The following is a 22429-nucleotide window of genomic DNA, read 5'->3' as shown; positions in this document are numbered from 1 at the left end:
GACGCTCTGTCCCTGGAAGAGCCCCACGCTGAGGGTGGTGCGGGCGGCCTGCAGGGCTTTGCGGGCGTCCTCGGTCAGCTGGTAGAGCACGGAGCCCTTGTCCATCAGCTGGAGCATGAGCAGCCCCGTGTCCGGGTCGGGCACGCAGCGGCGCAGGAGCTGCAGGTAGGTGAGGTTCTCGTGGGTGTTGGGGTCGAAGAAGCCCTTGGTGTCGTCGGTGGGGTCGGAGAGGACGTGGCTCATCTCCCGGTCCAAGTAGCCGCGCTGGTAGGCCACCTCCACGGGCAGGCGGTGGCTGTGGACGGGGTCGATGATGCCGCCGGTGGCGATCTGGGCCTCGAGCAGGCGGATGCCGTGCTCCTTGACGATGAGCTCCTTCTTCATGGCCTGGAAGAGGGAGATCTGCTGGCCGGTGTAGGGGTCGGTGTAGCCCGTGACGGCCCTCTCGGCCGAGAGGAGCTTCTCGTGCAGCTCGCTGCCCACCAGCCCGCAGGAGACGGCCTCGTCCACGGAGAGCTTCTTGTTGGCGAGGGGGTCAACGAGGAAGCCGGTGGCAGCCTGCGCCTCCAGCAGCACCAGGGCTGTGCCCTGCCGCAGGATGCCCTTCCACATGGCCTGGTAGATGCTCATCTTCTCCATGGTGGCGGGGTCGGCCTTGGAGGGCACCAGCACGCCGGCGATGCAGCCCGTGCCGTCCAGGTAGCGCTTGACGGAGGCCATCTGCGTCACCTCCTGCACCGTCTTGGAGCCCTGCACCAGGTCGGCCAGCGTGTCCTTGTCGATGATGCCCGAGTCCAGCAGGTCCGAGGCGGTCACCTGCCTCCTGAGGCCCGTGAACTTCACCTGGCTGCTGCGCTCCACCGCCTCCTGGATGAGGACGCTGAGGAGCCGCGCCAGCTCGTCCAGCGCCAGGCTCCCGGCGCGGACCTGCCCCAGCAGCTCCTGCCTCTTTGCCTGGGAGACGTACTGGGAGAAGAGGAGCTCCCACAGGGAGACCTTCCTGCCCTGGAAGCTGCCCGCCGAGACCTCCACGTGGTGGGCCTTGAGGGACCGCTCCAGCTCCAGCTCCTGCTCCCGGTCCCGCTCCTGCCGGGAGCCCGCGGCCTCGCCGTTCTGGGCCGGCGGTGGGGCCTCGCGCTGCGTGGGCTTCTGTGGCAGGTGGGCGCCGTGGCCCTGGCCCTCAGCCCCGGTGACGATGGCGGTGAGGAGGGTGATCATCTCCGAGACGGTGAGCGTCCCCGCCTTGTAGCTGCGGAGGAGGTCCTGGCGCCGGTGGTCGGGCACGTAGCGGGAGAAGAGGAGCTCCCAGAGGGTGACGCTCTGTCCCTGGAAGAGCCCCACGCTGAGGGTGGTGCGGGCGGCCTGCAGGGCTTTGCGGGCGTCCTCGGTCAGCTGGTAGAGCACGGAGCCCTTGTCCATCAGCTGGAGCATGAGCAGCCCCGTGTCCGGGTCGGGCACGCAGCGGCGCAGGAGCTGCAGGTAGGTGAGGTTCTCGTGGGTGTTGGGGTCGAAGAAGCCCTTGGTGTCGTCGGTGGGGTCGGAGAGGACGTGGCTCATCTCCCGGTCCAAGTAGCCGCGCTGGTAGGCCACCTCCACGGGCAGGCGGTGGCTGTGGACGGGGTCGATGATGCCGCCGGTGGCGATCTGGGCCTCGAGCAGGCGGATGCCGTGCTCCTTGACGATGAGCTCCTTCTTCATGGCCTGGAAGAGGGAGATCTGCTGGCCGGTGTAGGGGTCGGTGTAGCCCGTGACGGCCCTCTCGGCCGAGAGGAGCTTCTCGTGCAGCTCGCTGCCCACCAGCCCGCAGGAGACGGCCTCGTCCACGGAGAGCTTCTTGTTGGCGAGGGGGTCAACGAGGAAGCCGGTGGCAGCCTGCGCCTCCAGCAGCACCAGGGCTGTGCCCTGCCGCAGGATGCCCTTCCACATGGCCTGGTAGATGCTCATCTTCTCCATGGTGGCGGGGTCGGCCTTGGAGGGCACCAGCACGCCGGCGATGCAGCCCGTGCCGTCCAGGTAGCGCTTGACGGAGGCCATCTGCGTCACCTCCTGCACCGTCTTGGAGCCCTGCACCAGGTCGGCCAGCGTGTCCTTGTCGATGATGCCCGAGTCCAGCAGGTCCGAGGCGGTCACCTGCCTCCTGAGGCCCGTGAACTTCACCTGGCTGCTGCGCTCCACCGCCTCCTGGATGAGGACGCTGAGGAGCCGCGCCAGCTCGTCCAGCGCCAGGCTCCCGGCGCGGACCTGCCCCAGCAGCTCCTGCCTCTTTGCCTGGGAGACGTACTGGGAGAAGAGGAGCTCCCACAGGGAGACCTTCCTGCCCTGGAAGCTGCCCGCCGAGACCTCCACGTGGTGGGCCTTGAGGGACCGCTCCAGCTCCAGCTCCTGCTCCCGGTCCCGCTCCTGCCGGGAGCCCGCGGCCTCGCCGTTCTGGGCCGGCGGTGGGGCCTCGCGCTGCGTGGGCTTCTGTGGCAGGTGGGCGCCGTGGCCCTGGCCCTCAGCCCCGGTGACGATGGCGGTGAGGAGGGTGATCATCTCCGAGACGGTGAGCGTCCCCGCCTTGTAGCTGCGGAGGAGGTCCTGGCGCCGGTGGTCGGGCACGTAGCGGGAGAAGAGGAGCTCCCAGAGGGTGACGCTCTGTCCCTGGAAGAGCCCCACGCTGAGGGTGGTGCGGGCGGCCTGCAGGGCTTTGCGGGCGTCCTCGGTCAGCTGGTAGAGCACGGAGCCCTTGTCCATCAGCTGGAGCATGAGCAGCCCCGTGTCCGGGTCGGGCACGCAGCGGCGCAGGAGCTGCAGGTAGGTGAGGTTCTCGTGGGTGTTGGGGTCGAAGAAGCCCTTGGTGTCGTCGGTGGGGTCGGAGAGGACGTGGCTCATCTCCCGGTCCAAGTAGCCGCGCTGGTAGGCCACCTCCACGGGCAGGCGGTGGCTGTGGACGGGGTCGATGATGCCGCCGGTGGCGATCTGGGCCTCGAGCAGGCGGATGCCGTGCTCCTTGACGATGAGCTCCTTCTTCATGGCCTGGAAGAGGGAGATCTGCTGGCCGGTGTAGGGGTCGGTGTAGCCCGTGACGGCCCTCTCGGCCGAGAGGAGCTTCTCGTGCAGCTCGCTGCCCACCAGCCCGCAGGAGACGGCCTCGTCCACGGAGAGCTTCTTGTTGGCGAGGGGGTCAACGAGGAAGCCGGTGGCAGCCTGCGCCTCCAGCAGCACCAGGGCTGTGCCCTGCCGCAGGATGCCCTTCCACATGGCCTGGTAGATGCTCATCTTCTCCATGGTGGCGGGGTCGGCCTTGGAGGGCACCAGCACGCCGGCGATGCAGCCCGTGCCGTCCAGGTAGCGCTTGACGGAGGCCATCTGCGTCACCTCCTGCACCGTCTTGGAGCCCTGCACCAGGTCGGCCAGCGTGTCCTTGTCGATGATGCCCGAGTCCAGCAGGTCCGAGGCGGTCACCTGCCTCCTGAGGCCCGTGAACTTCACCTGGCTGCTGCGCTCCACCGCCTCCTGGATGAGGACGCTGAGGAGCCGCGCCAGCTCGTCCAGCGCCAGGCTCCCGGCGCGGACCTGCCCCAGCAGCTCCTGCCTCTTTGCCTGGGAGACGTACTGGGAGAAGAGGAGCTCCCACAGGGAGACCTTCCTGCCCTGGAAGCTGCCCGCCGAGACCTCCACGTGGTGGGCCTTGAGGGACCGCTCCAGCTCCAGCTCCTGCTCCCGGTCCCGCTCCTGCCGGGAGCCCGCGGCCTCGCCGTTCTGGGCCGGCGGTGGGGCCTCGCGCTGCGTGGGCTTCTGTGGCAGGTGGGCGCCGTGGCCCTGGCCCTCAGCCCCGGTGACGATGGCGGTGAGGAGGGTGATCATCTCCGAGACGGTGAGCGTCCCCGCCTTGTAGCTGCGGAGGAGGTCCTGGCGCCGGTGGTCGGGCACGTAGCGGGAGAAGAGGAGCTCCCAGAGGGTGACGCTCTGTCCCTGGAAGAGCCCCACGCTGAGGGTGGTGCGGGCGGCCTGCAGGGCTTTGCGGGCGTCCTCGGTCAGCTGGTAGAGCACGGAGCCCTTGTCCATCAGCTGGAGCATGAGCAGCCCCGTGTCCGGGTCGGGCACGCAGCGGCGCAGGAGCTGCAGGTAGGTGAGGTTCTCGTGGGTGTTGGGGTCGAAGAAGCCCTTGGTGTCGTCGGTGGGGTCGGAGAGGACGTGGCTCATCTCCCGGTCCAAGTAGCCGCGCTGGTAGGCCACCTCCACGGGCAGGCGGTGGCTGTGGACGGGGTCGATGATGCCGCCGGTGGCGATCTGGGCCTCGAGCAGGCGGATGCCGTGCTCCTTGACGATGAGCTCCTTCTTCATGGCCTGGAAGAGGGAGATCTGCTGGCCGGTGTAGGGGTCGGTGTAGCCCGTGACGGCCCTCTCGGCCGAGAGGAGCTTCTCGTGCAGCTCGCTGCCCACCAGCCCGCAGGAGACGGCCTCGTCCACGGAGAGCTTCTTGTTGGCGAGGGGGTCAACGAGGAAGCCGGTGGCAGCCTGCGCCTCCAGCAGCACCAGGGCTGTGCCCTGCCGCAGGATGCCCTTCCACATGGCCTGGTAGATGCTCATCTTCTCCATGGTGGCGGGGTCGGCCTTGGAGGGCACCAGCACGCCGGCGATGCAGCCCGTGCCGTCCAGGTAGCGCTTGACGGAGGCCATCTGCGTCACCTCCTGCACCGTCTTGGAGCCCTGCACCAGGTCGGCCAGCGTGTCCTTGTCGATGATGCCCGAGTCCAGCAGGTCCGAGGCGGTCACCTGCCTCCTGAGGCCCGTGAACTTCACCTGGCTGCTGCGCTCCACCGCCTCCTGGATGAGGACGCTGAGGAGCCGCGCCAGCTCGTCCAGCGCCAGGCTCCCGGCGCGGACCTGCCCCAGCAGCTCCTGCCTCTTTGCCTGGGAGACGTACTGGGAGAAGAGGAGCTCCCACAGGGAGACCTTCCTGCCCTGGAAGCTGCCCGCCGAGACCTCCACGTGGTGGGCCTTGAGGGACCGCTCCAGCTCCAGCTCCTGCTCCCGGTCCCGCTCCTGCCGGGAGCCCGCGGCCTCGCCGTTCTGGGCCGGCGGTGGGGCCTCGCGCTGCGTGGGCTTCTGTGGCAGGTGGGCGCCGTGGCCCTGGCCCTCAGCCCCGGTGACGATGGCGGTGAGGAGGGTGATCATCTCCGAGACGGTGAGCGTCCCCGCCTTGTAGCTGCGGAGGAGGTCCTGGCGCCGGTGGTCGGGCACGTAGCGGGAGAAGAGGAGCTCCCAGAGGGTGACGCTCTGTCCCTGGAAGAGCCCCACGCTGAGGGTGGTGCGGGCGGCCTGCAGGGCTTTGCGGGCGTCCTCGGTCAGCTGGTAGAGCACGGAGCCCTTGTCCATCAGCTGGAGCATGAGCAGCCCCGTGTCCGGGTCGGGCACGCAGCGGCGCAGGAGCTGCAGGTAGGTGAGGTTCTCGTGGGTGTTGGGGTCGAAGAAGCCCTTGGTGTCGTCGGTGGGGTCGGAGAGGACGTGGCTCATCTCCCGGTCCAAGTAGCCGCGCTGGTAGGCCACCTCCACGGGCAGGCGGTGGCTGTGGACGGGGTCGATGATGCCGCCGGTGGCGATCTGGGCCTCGAGCAGGCGGATGCCGTGCTCCTTGACGATGAGCTCCTTCTTCATGGCCTGGAAGAGGGAGATCTGCTGGCCGGTGTAGGGGTCGGTGTAGCCCGTGACGGCCCTCTCGGCCGAGAGGAGCTTCTCGTGCAGCTCGCTGCCCACCAGCCCGCAGGAGACGGCCTCGTCCACGGAGAGCTTCTTGTTGGCGAGGGGGTCAACGAGGAAGCCGGTGGCAGCCTGCGCCTCCAGCAGCACCAGGGCTGTGCCCTGCCGCAGGATGCCCTTCCACATGGCCTGGTAGATGCTCATCTTCTCCATGGTGGCGGGGTCGGCCTTGGAGGGCACCAGCACGCCGGCGATGCAGCCCGTGCCGTCCAGGTAGCGCTTGACGGAGGCCATCTGCGTCACCTCCTGCACCGTCTTGGAGCCCTGCACCAGGTCGGCCAGCGTGTCCTTGTCGATGATGCCCGAGTCCAGCAGGTCCGAGGCGGTCACCTGCCTCCTGAGGCCCGTGAACTTCACCTGGCTGCTGCGCTCCACCGCCTCCTGGATGAGGACGCTGAGGAGCCGCGCCAGCTCGTCCAGCGCCAGGCTCCCGGCGCGGACCTGCCCCAGCAGCTCCTGCCTCTTTGCCTGGGAGACGTACTGGGAGAAGAGGAGCTCCCACAGGGAGACCTTCCTGCCCTGGAAGCTGCCCGCCGAGACCTCCACGTGGTGGGCCTTGAGGGACCGCTCCAGCTCCAGCTCCTGCTCCCGGTCCCGCTCCTGCCGGGAGCCCGCGGCCTCGCCGTTCTGGGCCGGCGGTGGGGCCTCGCGCTGCGTGGGCTTCTGTGGCAGGTGGGCGCCGTGGCCCTGGCCCTCAGCCCCGGTGACGATGGCGGTGAGGAGGGTGATCATCTCCGAGACGGTGAGCGTCCCCGCCTTGTAGCTGCGGAGGAGGTCCTGGCGCCGGTGGTCGGGCACGTAGCGGGAGAAGAGGAGCTCCCAGAGGGTGACGCTCTGTCCCTGGAAGAGCCCCACGCTGAGGGTGGTGCGGGCGGCCTGCAGGGCTTTGCGGGCGTCCTCGGTCAGCTGGTAGAGCACGGAGCCCTTGTCCATCAGCTGGAGCATGAGCAGCCCCGTGTCCGGGTCGGGCACGCAGCGGCGCAGGAGCTGCAGGTAGGTGAGGTTCTCGTGGGTGTTGGGGTCGAAGAAGCCCTTGGTGTCGTCGGTGGGGTCGGAGAGGACGTGGCTCATCTCCCGGTCCAAGTAGCCGCGCTGGTAGGCCACCTCCACGGGCAGGCGGTGGCTGTGGACGGGGTCGATGATGCCGCCGGTGGCGATCTGGGCCTCGAGCAGGCGGATGCCGTGCTCCTTGACGATGAGCTCCTTCTTCATGGCCTGGAAGAGGGAGATCTGCTGGCCGGTGTAGGGGTCGGTGTAGCCCGTGACGGCCCTCTCGGCCGAGAGGAGCTTCTCGTGCAGCTCGCTGCCCACCAGCCCGCAGGAGACGGCCTCGTCCACGGAGAGCTTCTTGTTGGCGAGGGGGTCAACGAGGAAGCCGGTGGCAGCCTGCGCCTCCAGCAGCACCAGGGCTGTGCCCTGCCGCAGGATGCCCTTCCACATGGCCTGGTAGATGCTCATCTTCTCCATGGTGGCGGGGTCGGCCTTGGAGGGCACCAGCACGCCGGCGATGCAGCCCGTGCCGTCCAGGTAGCGCTTGACGGAGGCCATCTGCGTCACCTCCTGCACCGTCTTGGAGCCCTGCACCAGGTCGGCCAGCGTGTCCTTGTCGATGATGCCCGAGTCCAGCAGGTCCGAGGCGGTCACCTGCCTCCTGAGGCCCGTGAACTTCACCTGGCTGCTGCGCTCCACCGCCTCCTGGATGAGGACGCTGAGGAGCCGCGCCAGCTCGTCCAGCGCCAGGCTCCCGGCGCGGACCTGCCCCAGCAGCTCCTGCCTCTTTGCCTGGGAGACGTACTGGGAGAAGAGGAGCTCCCACAGGGAGACCTTCCTGCCCTGGAAGCTGCCCGCCGAGACCTCCACGTGGTGGGCCTTGAGGGACCGCTCCAGCTCCAGCTCCTGCTCCCGGTCCCGCTCCTGCCGGGAGCCCGCGGCCTCGCCGTTCTGGGCCGGCGGTGGGGCCTCGCGCTGCGTGGGCTTCTGTGGCAGGTGGGCGCCGTGGCCCTGGCCCTCAGCCCCGGTGACGATGGCGGTGAGGAGGGTGATCATCTCCGAGACGGTGAGCGTCCCCGCCTTGTAGCTGCGGAGGAGGTCCTGGCGCCGGTGGTCGGGCACGTAGCGGGAGAAGAGGAGCTCCCAGAGGGTGACGCTCTGTCCCTGGAAGAGCCCCACGCTGAGGGTGGTGCGGGCGGCCTGCAGGGCTTTGCGGGCGTCCTCGGTCAGCTGGTAGAGCACGGAGCCCTTGTCCATCAGCTGGAGCATGAGCAGCCCCGTGTCCGGGTCGGGCACGCAGCGGCGCAGGAGCTGCAGGTAGGTGAGGTTCTCGTGGGTGTTGGGGTCGAAGAAGCCCTTGGTGTCGTCGGTGGGGTCGGAGAGGACGTGGCTCATCTCCCGGTCCAAGTAGCCGCGCTGGTAGGCCACCTCCACGGGCAGGCGGTGGCTGTGGACGGGGTCGATGATGCCGCCGGTGGCGATCTGGGCCTCGAGCAGGCGGATGCCGTGCTCCTTGACGATGAGCTCCTTCTTCATGGCCTGGAAGAGGGAGATCTGCTGGCCGGTGTAGGGGTCGGTGTAGCCCGTGACGGCCCTCTCGGCCGAGAGGAGCTTCTCGTGCAGCTCGCTGCCCACCAGCCCGCAGGAGACGGCCTCGTCCACGGAGAGCTTCTTGTTGGCGAGGGGGTCAACGAGGAAGCCGGTGGCAGCCTGCGCCTCCAGCAGCACCAGGGCTGTGCCCTGCCGCAGGATGCCCTTCCACATGGCCTGGTAGATGCTCATCTTCTCCATGGTGGCGGGGTCGGCCTTGGAGGGCACCAGCACGCCGGCGATGCAGCCCGTGCCGTCCAGGTAGCGCTTGACGGAGGCCATCTGCGTCACCTCCTGCACCGTCTTGGAGCCCTGCACCAGGTCGGCCAGCGTGTCCTTGTCGATGATGCCCGAGTCCAGCAGGTCCGAGGCGGTCACCTGCCTCCTGAGGCCCGTGAACTTCACCTGGCTGCTGCGCTCCACCGCCTCCTGGATGAGGACGCTGAGGAGCCGCGCCAGCTCGTCCAGCGCCAGGCTCCCGGCGCGGACCTGCCCCAGCAGCTCCTGCCTCTTTGCCTGGGAGACGTACTGGGAGAAGAGGAGCTCCCACAGGGAGACCTTCCTGCCCTGGAAGCTGCCCGCCGAGACCTCCACGTGGTGGGCCTTGAGGGACCGCTCCAGCTCCAGCTCCTGCTCCCGGTCCCGCTCCTGCCGGGAGCCCGCGGCCTCGCCGTTCTGGACCGGCGGTGGGGCCTCGCGCTGCGTGGGCTTCTGTGGCAGGTGGGTGCCGTGGCCCTGGCCCTCAGCCCCGGTGACGATGGCGGTGAGGAGGGTGATCATCTCCGAGACGGTGAGCGTCCCCGCCTTGTAGCTGCGGAGGAGGTCCTGGCGCCGGTGGTCGGGCACGTAGCGGGAGAAGAGGAGCTCCCAGAGGGTGACGCTCTGTCCCTGGAAGAGCCCCACGCTGAGGGTGGTGCGGGCGGCCTGCAGGGCTTTGCGGGCGTCCTCGGTCAGCTGGTAGAGCACGGAGCCCTTGTCCATCAGCTGGAGCATGAGCAGCCCCGTGTCCGGGTCGGGCACGCAGCGGCGCAGGAGCTGCAGGTAGGTGAGGTTCTCGTGGGTGTTGGGGTCGAAGAAGCCCTTGGTGTCGTCGGTGGGGTCGGAGAGGACGTGGCTCATCTCCCGGTCCAAGTAGCCGCGCTGGTAGGCCACCTCCACGGGCAGGCGGTGGCTGTGGACGGGGTCGATGATGCCGCCGGTGGCGATCTGGGCCTCGAGCAGGCGGATGCCGTGCTCCTTGACGATGAGCTCCTTCTTCATGGCCTGGAAGAGCGACATTTTTTGTCCTGTGCAGGGGTGGGTGTAGCCTGTCACGGATCTCTCTGCAGAAAGAAGTTTCTTTTGTAGCTCACTGCCCACCAGCCCGCAGGAGACGGCCTCATCCACGGAGAGCTTCTTGTTGGCGAGGGGGTCAATGATGAAGCCGGTGGCAGCCTGCGCCTCCAGCAGCACCAGTGCTGTCCCTGGTCTCAGGATGCCCTTCCACATGGCCTGGTAGATGCTCATCTTCTCTGTCTTGGTTGGGTCGATCTTGGAAGGCACCAGCACGCCAGCAATGCTTCCAGTTCCCTCAAGGTATCTTCTCACACTTTCCATTCGTGCTATTTCTTGGGCTGTCTCTTTCCCTTCGTGGAGTTTTTCCATTGTTTCTTCTGTAATTATCTGTGCACTGAGGAGTTCTGAGGCTGTTATTTGTTGTCGGAGTCCTTGGAACCAGACATCACTTCTGGCCTCTTCTTTTTCTTTAATGATATTTAGTATTGTTTCAATGATTCCTTGTATAATGTGATGGGATTCCCGTTTATATTTTTTCACCAGTTCTTTTCTTTTCTCATCTGTGACGTACTCAGAACAGAGAAGTTCCCACAGCGATAACTCCTGTCCTTTGTATTTTCCAACAGTCACTTGTACCTTTGTAGATAACAGGGCATTTTTTGTTTGCTCATCAATGTAGAAATAGTCATCTTGCTTCTCCATGACCTGCAGCAGGTACAACCCCGTATCTCTGTCTTTGGAACATCTCTGTAGGAGCTGGCTGTAGCTGATTTTCTCATGAGTGTTTGGATCTATAAAACCTTTGCTACCATGATCTGGATCAGAAAGTAGGAGAAACGTGTCATCATCCAAGTAGCCCCTCTTGTAGGCCACCTCCACAGGGAGGCGGTGGCTGTACACAGGGTCGATGATTCCGCCGGTGGCCAGCTGGGCCTCGAGCAGGCGGATAGTGTCCTCCTTGACTGTTATCTTCTGCCTCATGGCCTGGAAGAGGGATATTTTCTTTCCTGTGTGAGGATCTGTGTATCCTGTCACAGCTTTCTCTGCCGACAGGAGGTTCTTGTGCAAGTTGCTACCCACCAGCCCAGAGGAGACGGCCTCATCCACAGATAGCTTCTTGTTTTTCAGTGGGTCAATGAGAAAACCAGTGGCAGCCTGTGCCTCCAGCAGCCCCAGTGCACATTGCTCTGTGAGGAGGCCCTTCTCCAGGGCCTGGTAGATGCTCATCTTCTCATTCCTTGATGGGAGTAGAACCCCGGCAATGCACCCAGTGCCATCCAAGTACCTTTGGATGGTGTCCCTCTTTGTGAGGCTGGCAAGCGTGAGACTCCCATCCTGCAGCTGATCTAGAGTTTTCTTGTCAATTATCTCAGAATTAAACAGTTCTGACACTGACACATCCCCCCGGAGTCCTTTAACCTTGAGGGCTTCTGCTCTTTGCTCTGTATCCTCGATTATTTTGAGGATGAGGGCTATAAGATCTTCCAGCGCAAGGGTTTTGCATTTGTACTGCATCACCAGTTCTTTCCTTTTCTGCTCAGAGATGTAATGAGAGCAGAGAATTTCCCAGACGGAAACTGTTTGGTCCTTAAACTTTCCAACTTTCACATCAAGGGGCTTTGAGCGCAAAACCTGTTTTGTAGCCTCATCGATGTAGTAGTACTTTCCTCCTTCCTTTACAACTTGTAGCATGTACAACCCAGTCTCGGAATCTTGGACGCATCTCTCCAGGAGCTGCAGGTAGGTGAGGTTCTCGTGGGTGTTGGGGTCGAAGAAGCCCTTGGTGTCGTCGGTGGGGTCGGAGAGGATCTGGTTCATCTCCTGGTTGAAGTAGCCACGCTGGTAGGCCACCTCCACGGGGATACGGTGGCTGTGGACGGGGTCGATGATGCCACCGGTGGCGATCTGGGCCTCGAGCAGGCGGATGCCGTGGCTCTTCACAATCAGTCCTTGGCTCATGGCTTCAAACAGGGACATTGGGGCTTTTGTGTAGGGGTCAGTGTAGCCTGTCACAGCTTTTTCTGCACAGAGCAGCTTTTCATAAATTTCTCCTCCGATTAGACCTGCCGTTAACGCTTCCTCCACTGAAAACTTCTGGTTTTTCTCCGGGTCAATGATGTAGCCGGTGGCAGCCTGCGCCTCCAGCAGCACCAGTGCTGTCCCTGGCCTCAGGATGCCCTTCCTCATGGCCTGGTAGATGCTCATCTTCTCATTGCTTGGCCGTATGAGGACCCCTGCTATGAAGTTGCTGCCCTCCAGGTACCTGCGGACAGAGTCCATTTCAGTGACTTCTTTGACTGTTTTCTTCCCCTGGTTGAGCTCATCAAGGGTTTTTTTGTCTATCAGCTGAGACTGGAAGAGGTCGCTGGCGGATACTCTCTTCCGCAGGCCCTTGAATGCAAACTTCTTGCCTTGTGTCTCGGTCTCTTTGATGATTGTGGTGACAACTGTTATGATTTCATGCAGCACTTCAGCACTCTCATCCTTGTACTTTTGCACCAGCTCCCTTCTCTTGCTGTCGGAGAGGTACTCGGAGTTGAGAAGGTCCCAGACTGACACTGTCTGTCCTTTGAATCGCCCTATGTTGACACAAACGGTCACAGATTTCAGCACCTCCATGGTTTGCTCATCCACACAGAACATAGCATTCTCTGAGAGAGGAAGGAGCCAGAGACCTGACTCAGCCTCCTGAAGGCACCTCTCCTTCAGCTGCTGGTAGGTCACGTTCTCCTTCGTGTTTGGGTCAAAAAAGATTCTGGTGGTGTCATCCAGCTGAGAGAGGGTTTGGTTCAGCTCCTCGTCGTAGAAGCCATACCTGCATGCAGCCTGGAGCGGAAGGTGGAGGTGGTGAACGGGATCGATGACCCCTCCTGTGGCCAGCTGGGCCTCTAGCAAGGGAACAGCGTCTCCCAGGGGAATCAGCTCCTTCCTGAGTGCTTGGCATAGGGAGATGGAGCTCCCGGTGTAGGGGTCCGTGTAGCCAGTCACTGCCCTCTCAGCCAGAAGGAGCTTCTCAGTGAGCTCTTCACCCACGACGGCTGCTTTCACAGCGTCCCTCACGCTGAGTCTCTGGTTTGTTGTGGGGTTGGTGAGATATCCTGTGGCTGCCTGAGCTTCCAGAAGCCTTACAGCAGCCCCAGGGAGGAGGAGATTGTTCTTCATGGCATCATAAAAACTCATCTTCTTTTTGGATGCCTGTACGAACACCCCGGCGATGCTGCCTGTGCCCTGCAAGTACCTCTTCACGCTGTCCATGGCAGCCACTTCCTCGGGAGTTTTTATGCCCCGAGCCAGTTCTTCAAATGTCTTCTCAGTGATGATGCCAGCATCCAGCAGCCAGATGGCGGGGACGCTGCCCCGCAAGCCTTCCAAGGTGATCTGGGTGCGGGCTTTCATCTCCATCTCCCCGACCAGCCTTAGCACAAGAGCCACCAGCTGCTGCAGTGACATTTCCTCTGAGCGGAACCTCTCCACGAAGTCCCTCCTCTGCTCTTCAGTGAAGTACCCAGTGTGGATTAGCTCCCACAGGGAGACCCCTTTCTCCTTCACCATAGTTTCCTTAAAAATCCGTTGGATTTCCTCGTCGGTGTAGGTGGGAGCCGCTGTCTGTGGCAGAGGCAGCAAGTGGAAGCCGGAGACCTCGTCCTTCTGGCAGCGCTTGATTAGCTCGGCATAGGTGACGGTCTCCTTGCTGTCTGGGACACAGAAGGCTCTGGTGCTGTCGCTGGTCTTAGAAAGGGCCTTGCTTGTGTCCTCATCCAGGCACCCTCGCTCCTGAGCAGCTTCCACAGGGATATAGTGGCCACATGTTGGATCAATGATGCCTCCGGTAGCCATCTGCACCTCCATCAGCTGCATGGCCTGTTTGTCAGCAATCAGGCCCTTCTTCATCGCCTGGAAGAGGGGGATCTTCTTGCCTGTGAAGGGATCTTTGTAGCCTGTTACAGCCCCTTCCGCGTGCTGCAGCTTCTCATGGACTTCGGGCCCAATGACCCCCTCCTTGATGGCATCATCCACACAGAGTTTCTGGTTGTTCACCGGGTCAATGATGAAGCCTGTGGCAGCCTGGGCCTCTAGCAGTGGGAGGGCTACTCCTGGAACCATGATGTTTTTCTTCATGGCCTCGTAAATGCTTATCCTCTGGTTCGATGGCTGGAGTACGATCCCCCCGATGCTGCCGGAGCCGTAGAGGTACTTTCTGACAGAGTCCATGTGTAGGACTTCCTCTGGTGTGACAGATCCCTCCAACACCTTCTCGAACAGGGCCTTGTCGATGACCCCAGTTTCCATCAGGTGGTAGGCGCTGACGCTGCCTCTCATGGCTGGGAACTTGATGGGGGCCCATTTTTTCATTTCCTCCTCTAACATGATGCGAATCTGCTCCAGGGTGAGCTTCCTCAGCTGGTAGTGGTTGAATATCTCCCGGCGCCTCCCCTCGCTGAAGTACTCGGAGTTCAGCAGGTCCCACACAGAGACCTTTTCCCCCCGTAACCGCCCAAACCTGACGGGCAGCCAGGAGCTCCTGAACACCCGTCTGGTGGTGTCGTCGATGAACTGGCGCTTCCTGCTGTTCAGAGGAAGGAGGCAGAGCCCAGTGGAGGGCTCTGTGATGCACTTCTCCTTCAGCTGCAGGTAGGTGAGGTTCTCGTGCGTGTTGGGGTCAAAGAAGCCCTTGGTGTCATCACTGGGATCGGAAAGGATTAAGTTCATCTTCTTGTCGAAGTAGCCCCGCTTGTAGGCCACCTCCACGGGGATACGGTGGCTGTTGACAGGGTCAATGATGCCACCAGTGGCGATCTGGGCCTCCAGCAGGCGGATGGCATGTTCCTTGACAATGAGCTCCTTCTTCATGGCCTGGAAGAGGGAGATCTTGTTCCCTGAGTAGGGGTCTCTGTAGCCAGTGACTGATTTCTCTGCGGTCAGTAGCTTGTCATAAACATCTGGGCCAATGACGTTCGCTCTTAAAGCCTCATCCACAGAGTACCTTTTGTTGGCAGCTGGGTCAATGACAAATCCGGTCGCAGCCTGTGCCTCCAGGAGGATCAGTGACGTTCCTGGCCTTAAAAGTCCTTTCCGCTTTGCCTGGTAGATGCTGATCTTCTCCTGGGAGTCAGGAAGCAGGAGCCCACCGATGCTACCCGTCCCTTGCAGGTACTTCTTGACAGTGTCCATGCTGACAACTTCTTTGGCCGATGTTTCTCCCTCCTTCAGTTTCTTGAACAAATCTTTGTTGATGATTTCGGAGCTCAGAAGCTGGTCAGCTGTCACCCGGTCCCTCAGGCCTTCAAAGGTGACATTGGCAGTGGAAGCAGTTTCCTCAATGGCAGTGCTGACTGCCCTACCCAACTCTTGCGTAGAGAGCATTCCGGCAAGGTACTGCTGGGCCAGGGCAGCTCTTTGCTCGCTCTTGATGTAGTCTGAGAAGAGGAGTTTCCAGAGAGACACTGGCTTTCCCTTGAATTTACCCAAAGCGATGGGTACCTGTGTGTTTTCCAGAGCCGTTTGGGTCCTATGGTCAAAGAAGAGGTGGGCTCCCTCGGCTCCTTCTCCGCTTTCTCCACCAAGTGGCAGCAGAAGGAGCCCCGTGCGGGGATCAGTGACGCAGCGCTTGAGCAGGGCTGCGTAGGTCAGCTTCTCCTTGGAGCTGGGGTCGAAGAACCCTTTCATGTCATCAGTAGGACTGGAGAGGAGCTGTCTTGTGGCCTCGTCCAGGTACCCCCACTTGCAAGCTGTCTCCATGGGGACACGGAAGTGCCTGCCTGGAGCAATTATACCCCCTGTGGCCATCTGAGCCTCCAGAAGGCAAATACCATGATCCTTGGGGACAAAGCCCTTCCTGATGGCTTGGAAGAGAGAGAGCATTTCTCCAGTGCAGGGGTTCTTGTATCCAGTGACGGCCTTCTCAGCTGAAGACAGTTTCTCATGAAGCTCTGGGCCGACGAGACCGACCCGGACAGCCTCATCAACTGAGTAGCTTCTGTTCTTTATGGGGTCCGTCAGGCTGCCGGTGGAGGCCTGGACTTGCAGGAGCATCAGAGCAGCGCCAGGCACAAGGAGGTGCTCTCTCAGTGCCTGGTAAAGGCTTTTCCGCTCACTGGAAGGCAGGACGACGCCAGCCACGCTCCTTGTCCCACGCAGGAACTGCTGGACGAAGTCGTTCTCTGCTACCTCCTGCGCAGAAACTCTTCCCTCCTCAAGATCTCTGAAGGTGTCAGGGCTGATGATGCCAGAGTCCAGCAGGTCCCTGCTGCTCACCCTCCCGGCCAGCCCCGGGAACGTGATTTGCAGGGACAAGAGGAGGAAGCCCGAGGCCGGATCGACCACACACCTCTTTAGAAGCTCCGTGTAAGTGACCCTTTCCATAGTGCTGGGGTTGAGGAACCCTTTGCTGTCCTCACTGCTGGGGTCTGAGAGGAGCTGGGTCATCTCTTCATCTAAATACCCCCTCTCACAGGCAACGTCTGCTGGCAGCCGGCAGCCGGTGGCTGGGTCAATGATGCCTCCGGTTGCCATCTGGGCCTCCAGCAGCCGAGTACCTGTCTCCCTCCCCACCAGGTCCTTCTGGATGGCCTGGTAGAGGGGGATTTTCTCTTCTGTGTAGGGGTCCACAAAGCCCGTAGCGGCTTTCTCTGCAGAGAGCAGCCTCTCCTTCAGCTCCAGCCCCACCAGCCCCAGCTGCACAGCTTCTGCCACAGAGATGTGCCTCTTCTTCACCGGGTCGACGATGAAGCCTGTGGCTGCCTGGGCCTCCAGGAGACAGAGCGCTGAATCCAGACTCAGGAGGTGTTCTCTGGTGGCGTCATAAAAGCTCATTGTCTTCTTAGAAGCTTCCACATACACTCCAGCAATGCTGCCAGCTGCCTCCGAGGGCTGGCTGGAGGCATCCATCACTGTCACGTCCCTGCCGGCTGCTTCTCTCTGCTTGTGAGGCAGTATGTCCTGGCACAAGTGGTTTGCCCCTGGCGTGTCCTCCTGGTGCGAGAGGGTGGCAGCGTGGCCGTTCACCACTGGCTGGGTCTCCATCTTCCCCGTGCACCTCCTTGCACAGCACACGAGATGCTCTGGAGAGAGGGCAGAGAACGGGAAAGCTCTGTGAGAAATCAGATTTTCCACCGTGTCCTGGCCCGAGCAACACAGGACAGATTTCAGGTCTCTTCTAACGCTGGGGAAAACTGCGTTTTTAGGAGATTGTAGCATCTGAGTCTGTGAAAATATTTACTTTACAGCCAGCTCTGGGGTGTGGGTTTCAAGGTTTCAGTGTTTTTGAGCTCCCCAGGTGCGGGGCAGAGGAGCGAGACCCAGGCGCTTGACCCAAGCTGGACAACAGGGTTATTTCATAACATGAGCGTCACGTTCCATATAAATTAGAAAGTTTGCTGAGGAGTTTTCCCTTGCTGGCTGCCACCCTGAGAACTCCTTGCCCCGCTGCCGGAGCCCTGAGCCCTTCCCTTCCTCACAGCAGTGCACGGTTCCTACTGGGGTAATTGACTGAGTATAATTCTTGTTTGTTTTATATTGGTATTGGGATCAATACTGGTTCTTCAGTATCATTCATGTTAATTACCTAGCTTTATTCTATTAAATCTGTTTGCATTTCAACCCTCATGTTTCCTTGTTTTGCCCCGATTCTTCTTCCTGGGTAGGGAGGAGTCATCGGGTGACAGAACGGTCGTCTGAATGACAATAACTTGTGGGTTCCTCCAACCGTAACATACGGTTTGCATGTTAAATACGGGGGAAAAAATAAAGGGACACCTCACAGGCAGGAGGAGGTAACAGCCAAAGGGTGAGCATGGTCAAGGCAGTGTCCTTGTCCCTGCCCTTGTCCCTGTCCCTGGCCCCAGGGGAGGTTTAGGATGGATATTGGGGAAAATTCCTTCCTGGAAAGGGTTGTGAAACCTTGGCAGAGGCTGCCCAGGGCAGTGGTGGAGTCGCCATCCCTGGAGGGATTGAAAAGCCGGGCAGAGGTGGTGCTGAGGGACATGGGTCAGTGGTGGGTTGGTCAGCGCTGGGTCCATGGTGGGACTCCAGGAGCTGAAAGGTCCCTTCCAACCCAGATAATTCTATGATTCCATGATTCTGTGCTGTGCCAGACCTGCCAGAAGCAAGCACCTGAGCCAGACTGGCTGGGCACTGGTGGGACCAGTGGAGCACTGGGCTGAGGCAGGACCACCTCCTCTGGGGAGAAAACCTCCAGAGGCATTTCACCACCCCTCTGCGCAGGGCTCGTCTCTGCACAGATGCCTTGTGCAGGGCCCTACAGAGGCCATGGGACCAAGCATGAAGCACTGGGGCAGACTGAGGAGACCCGCTTGCTGGAGCTCCTGCAGCCAAGTCGGCTGGGTCAGGTGCTGCTGCCAGCTTAGAATCACAGAATCAGCCATAGAATCATAGAATCACGGAATGGTTTGGGCGGGAAGGGACCTTAAAGCTCCCCCAGTACCACCCCCTGTCCTGGGCAGGGACACCTCCCACCAACCAGCCCAGGTTGCTCCAAGCCCCCTCCAACCTGGCCTTGAACCCCTCCAGGGTCGGGGCATCTCTGGACCCGGCTGCAAGGACACAACCAGGGCGCTCCGTGGCACGCATGGCTGCCCATGGTGACAGAGGGGCACGGCGCTGGCACAGCAGTCCCAGGGTGGCCGGTGCCACGCTGACCCTCCCGCGGTGGTCGCACTGAGGGGTGATGGTGCCGATGTGGGGTGCGGACCCTGCCTGGGGCTCACAGACCCATGTCCTTCCCCGCTCCGCCCGTGCAAACACACCAGGGCGTGCAGAGCACGGTGCCGGTGCCATGGGGGCCGTGCCCAAGGCCCTGCTCACCGCCACACCATCCTCCCACCAGGTCTCCGTCCCGATGGGCCTCCATCCCTCTGTGCCCCCTCCCGTTTGTCCCTCACCCCCCTGGCCAGGCCAGCACCTTTCCCTCGCAATGGCTCCTCTGTCTCTGGCTCGATGCCTGTCCTGGGGAAAAAAGGTGCCGACCAGCGCCGGCTCCGTGCCCGGTGATGTCAGTGCGAGTGTGGCCGCGCCGGCTCAGATCTGCCCAGGCAAAACACCGTTTGCCTTTGCAGGTCGGGAATTGCATTCCGGCTCCAGTGCCAAGAGGTGGGGACAGCGGGTGGGACGGCCACGGGCGCTGCTCCTGCCCCGGGAAGGGCTGCCCAGAGCCACACGGGGCAAGGGGACGGGCAGGCACATCGTGCCATGGGGACAGTGGCACGACACCGCCTTCTCTGCCCACCCCGGTGCTGGGACCGTGCCGCCTCCCCGGGCCAAGAAAGCTGCTCCCAGACCCCCAGCTCCTTGGCAGAGGGGTGCCGAGGAGGATGGCGCAGGCTGTGCCGCACTGGGGAGGAGCTGGGCTCAGTCTGGCCACGCTGTGGCACAGGGGTACCCAGAGACCCCCAGGCAGACCCCCCGCACGTCCCGGACCCACACCGGCCACCGCCACAAGAATCCAGAGGGGATTTGGGCACTGCCACCCGTAACACAGCAGCATCTTGAGACGCCAATTCCCATCGGGGCTGGGGACCAGGGTCAGGGTTGCGGTGAAGCCCCCTGCCCTTCACCAGCTGGGGAGGGGGCAGTGAGCGTGCGGGCAGGGGAAGGCTCTTTTCTTCCCCCTTCAGTCAGGAGGCGTCAGCCCATGGAAACTTTTAGTAACCGGCTCTGCCCACAAAGCCGGGGAGATTCCTGGCGGAGGTTCAGGCGTTGGCACCTGCAGCCCTCCCCGGGGCCACCGTCTCTCCCCGACGCGGGCAGCTCGCCCCGGCAGCCTCGGCCTTTCCCGCTGCCTGCGTCAGGGAAGGCTGGGGCTGGCACGAACCCCGGCCCCATGGCAGCCGCCGGCCCCGCGGGCCCCCACACACACCTCCCTGCCCGCCTGAGTCACCCCCACCTCTTCCTCCTACACCCAGCGCCGGCGGGGACGAGAGGAGCCATGCAGCCACAGCGGCCCCGGGTCCCGTGGGGCGACCACGCACCTCAGCACCCCTGGGGTGGGGAGGGGGAGGCTACTGGGGTCCGCTGGGGGGGGACAGGGGGAAGGGATGGGTTCTACTGGTGGAGTGAGGGTCACGGTTCCAGGGAAAGGGTGGCGGAGGAAGGATCTGCTGGGGAAGGGGCTGTGGCTGTGGGTGGGAGGCAGGCAGAGGTCTTGGGGGGGGGTCTTTGGTGGGACAGGCTGAACCCGGGGGCGTTCCCTGGGGAGGGAGAGCAGTGGGGGAGTTGGCTCGGGCACTGAGAGAAGGGTGGCAGGGACAGGGAGGGCAGCCAGGGCACTGTGGGGGTCCTTGCAGGGCTGCGGGCAGCCCGGGACTCCTTCCCGGGTGGTGTTGCCTCCAGCTACCTCGGAGCAGGGACCCGGTTCACCCATGGCCGGTGGCACTCGGGCTCCTGCCCGTCCCCATTAGATGCCAGGAGCGGGGCCGCTCCTCCGCTGGGGCGGTGGAATGGGGGTCGCACCCTGCCCACGGGGGGGCAACCACACTGCCGTGTCCCATGGAGTGGTGCTGCCGCCAGCCCCCATGTGCCCTGCCCCACTGCCTGCCCCTTCCTTGGCACCCACCGCCCCACCGAGCCCCTCGGAGCCCCTCGGAGCCCCGAGGCAGCTGGGCTTTTCCCTGGGAGCCGTTGTCTCCTGTCCCCATCCCTGGGCACACCGAGGTCAGGAACTGGCATCCTCCCGCCGTGCTGGGCCACCAGTGCCGTTGGTGCCTGCTGACGGCAGCGCCGTGGGGCTGCTGCCCTGTGCCCGCTGTCCCGCCCCGGCACCTGGCTGCAGCCCAGCCAGACCGGCGGGCGCGGGTGACGCCGCATTCCTGGCATTCCCGGCACGGCAGCAGCGCCTCGGTCCGCCATGGGCCCATGCCGGCGGGTCCGTGGCCTCCAGCCGGGTCCGTCTCTGCCGGCCCTTGCCTACCTGCCCGTGGTGGTGGCCCGAGGGGCTCGCCCGGCAGGTGCCCGCGGTCCCGCTGCTTCGCTGCCGCTTCCTGCCTCCACCGCAGCGGGTTTAAAACCTTGCCCTTCCCCGCCCCTGGGGATGACACACCGGCCCAGCCCTGCCAGAAACAGGCGGGCCGGCCCTCCCCACGGCCCCCGAGGGGTCCCCGGGTCCCCCATGCAGGGGGTCCGGCTGTGCTGGCCCCCATGGCCCCGTCACTGCTCTCCCTGCACCGTGCTGGGGGCTGTGAGCTGGTCCCCAGGGGGCTGCGGTGTGGGCTGGTGGCCCTGTCCTGGCATCAGCCATCTGCTCCAGCAGTGCCCTCTGCAAAGGAGGTGAGAGAAAACGGGGAGAGACCTCCATGGGGCCAGTGTGCCCATGCTGCTCTCGTCCCCAGGTGCCTCTCATCCTTCTCCCCGTCACCCCGTATCCACCCCCTGCCCCAGCAGCCCCAGCCCCTGCCGCCCTCGCCACCCAAGCCCACCGTGAGCCCATCTCCCATTGAACTGGCCACACCACCGTGTCCATGTGGCCGGACCCTGGGCTGCCATTGCAAGGGTGACAGACCCCAGATTTCCAGCCGCAGGCCTGACCCTGGCACGATGGCAGCTGGTGGGGAGGGGGACCCTTCCCCGCTGCCCCCCAAACCTTGCCCACAGCCCTGGATGTGCAGGTAGAGCCTGAGTTGCCCAAAACATGCCCAAGCCACCCCGTTGCCACCTGAGTCACCCAAGCACCCCTGCCCTGCCTCCGTCACTGGCCCCACACCCTCTCCCCAGACCCTGCACCCCGCTCCACCCCGGGCACCCCCTCTCCTCTCCCTGGTGCCGTGGGCGCTCGGGGGGCCCCAGAAGAGCGTTGGGCACCGTGCATGGGGCAGTGGCCCTTTGGGGATGCGGGGTGGCCCTGCAGCCCCCTCCCACTGCCAACCCTGTGGGGCATCGTGCTGAGGACGGGATGCGCCACTTGGGCGAGATGTTTATGGTGCGTGGGAGTGTGTTGTCTGGAGAGGTGCCGGTATCCAGGCGCGGGGCCGGCCGGGCGAGCCCACGGCGTGGCACAGCATGGTCCGGTGGGCACACAGCCCTGGTGCCTGCCGCCGGCGCAGCGAGCCCCGGCAATGGTAGAGGGGCATTCCCCTGGGAATGGCACGGCTGAACCCGCCGGTGGTCCCAGGAGGGCAGATGGACCCTCGGGAGGGTGTCACCCCAGAGCAGCCAGAGCTGCGGGGCCAAGAGGGGCTGGCCGGGACGATGCCCCAGACCCGTGGGGCAATGTCCAAACCAGGCGAGCATCAGCAGGGCCAGCGAGAGGGGCAGGGGCTGCGTCTCCCCCCGGCACGGCCAGTGGCCACTGCTGTACCTGTGCCTTGTCCCCGTGGCACACAGAGAGGAGGTTGTGCCCCAGACCCCAGCAAGGGTTTCCGATGGCTGCACAGGCGTTGTCGGGCTGTGGTTTCAGAGGTGCTGAGGAGCCCTAATCCCACGGCAAACAGGGATGAGTGCTGCTGCCGCTGCGGGCTTGGCACCAGCGCCGGAGCAGTGGCGTCACCGCAGAGCCTCCTGCTGCTGAGGAGCCCACCGGGGGTCTGGGCCAGCCATGCCCCCCAGCAGCCTCCCCGGCAGCAGGGATGGCCACGGGGCCAGTCACGGGCATGGCCAGCCAGTGACCAGCATGGGTGGCCAACGGGGCATCATCTCCCTGCCTTGCTGCAGGGACAGGCGTGGGGGGGGGGGGGACTCGGACCCCTGCCCCAGGCAGTGCGGCTGCTCACGTTCGGCCATACTGGGCTGTGCTGGGCTATTCTGGTCCATACTGGGACATTCTGGGACATTCTGGGCTGTTCTGCTGCTGCGCCTGCCGAGGCTGTTTTGCTTTTCCTTCCCC

General features: G+C 63.5%; 1 protein-coding gene across 1 annotated transcript in view; it reads right to left on the bottom strand.

Annotated features, from left to right (window-relative positions):
• EPPK1 (epiplakin 1) overlaps positions 1-16620 on the bottom strand; it is a 38957-nt gene extending 22337 nt beyond the window's left edge. The window contains exon 1 of the mRNA XM_074144739.1: positions 4-16620. Coding sequence (XP_074000840.1) covers positions 4-16620 — 16617 coding nt within the window. The remainder of the gene's footprint in view (positions 1-3) is intronic.
• Positions 16621-22429: the final 5809 nt, after the last annotated feature.

The sequence above is a fragment of the Numenius arquata genome, chromosome 3 (genome assembly GCF_964106895.1).
Source record: "Numenius arquata chromosome 3, bNumArq3.hap1.1, whole genome shotgun sequence".
In the NCBI taxonomy this organism is placed as follows: domain Eukaryota; kingdom Metazoa; phylum Chordata; class Aves; order Charadriiformes; family Scolopacidae; genus Numenius; species Numenius arquata.
Note: the sequence above shows the minus strand (reverse complement) of the source record. Positions and strands in the feature narration are given on the sequence as shown.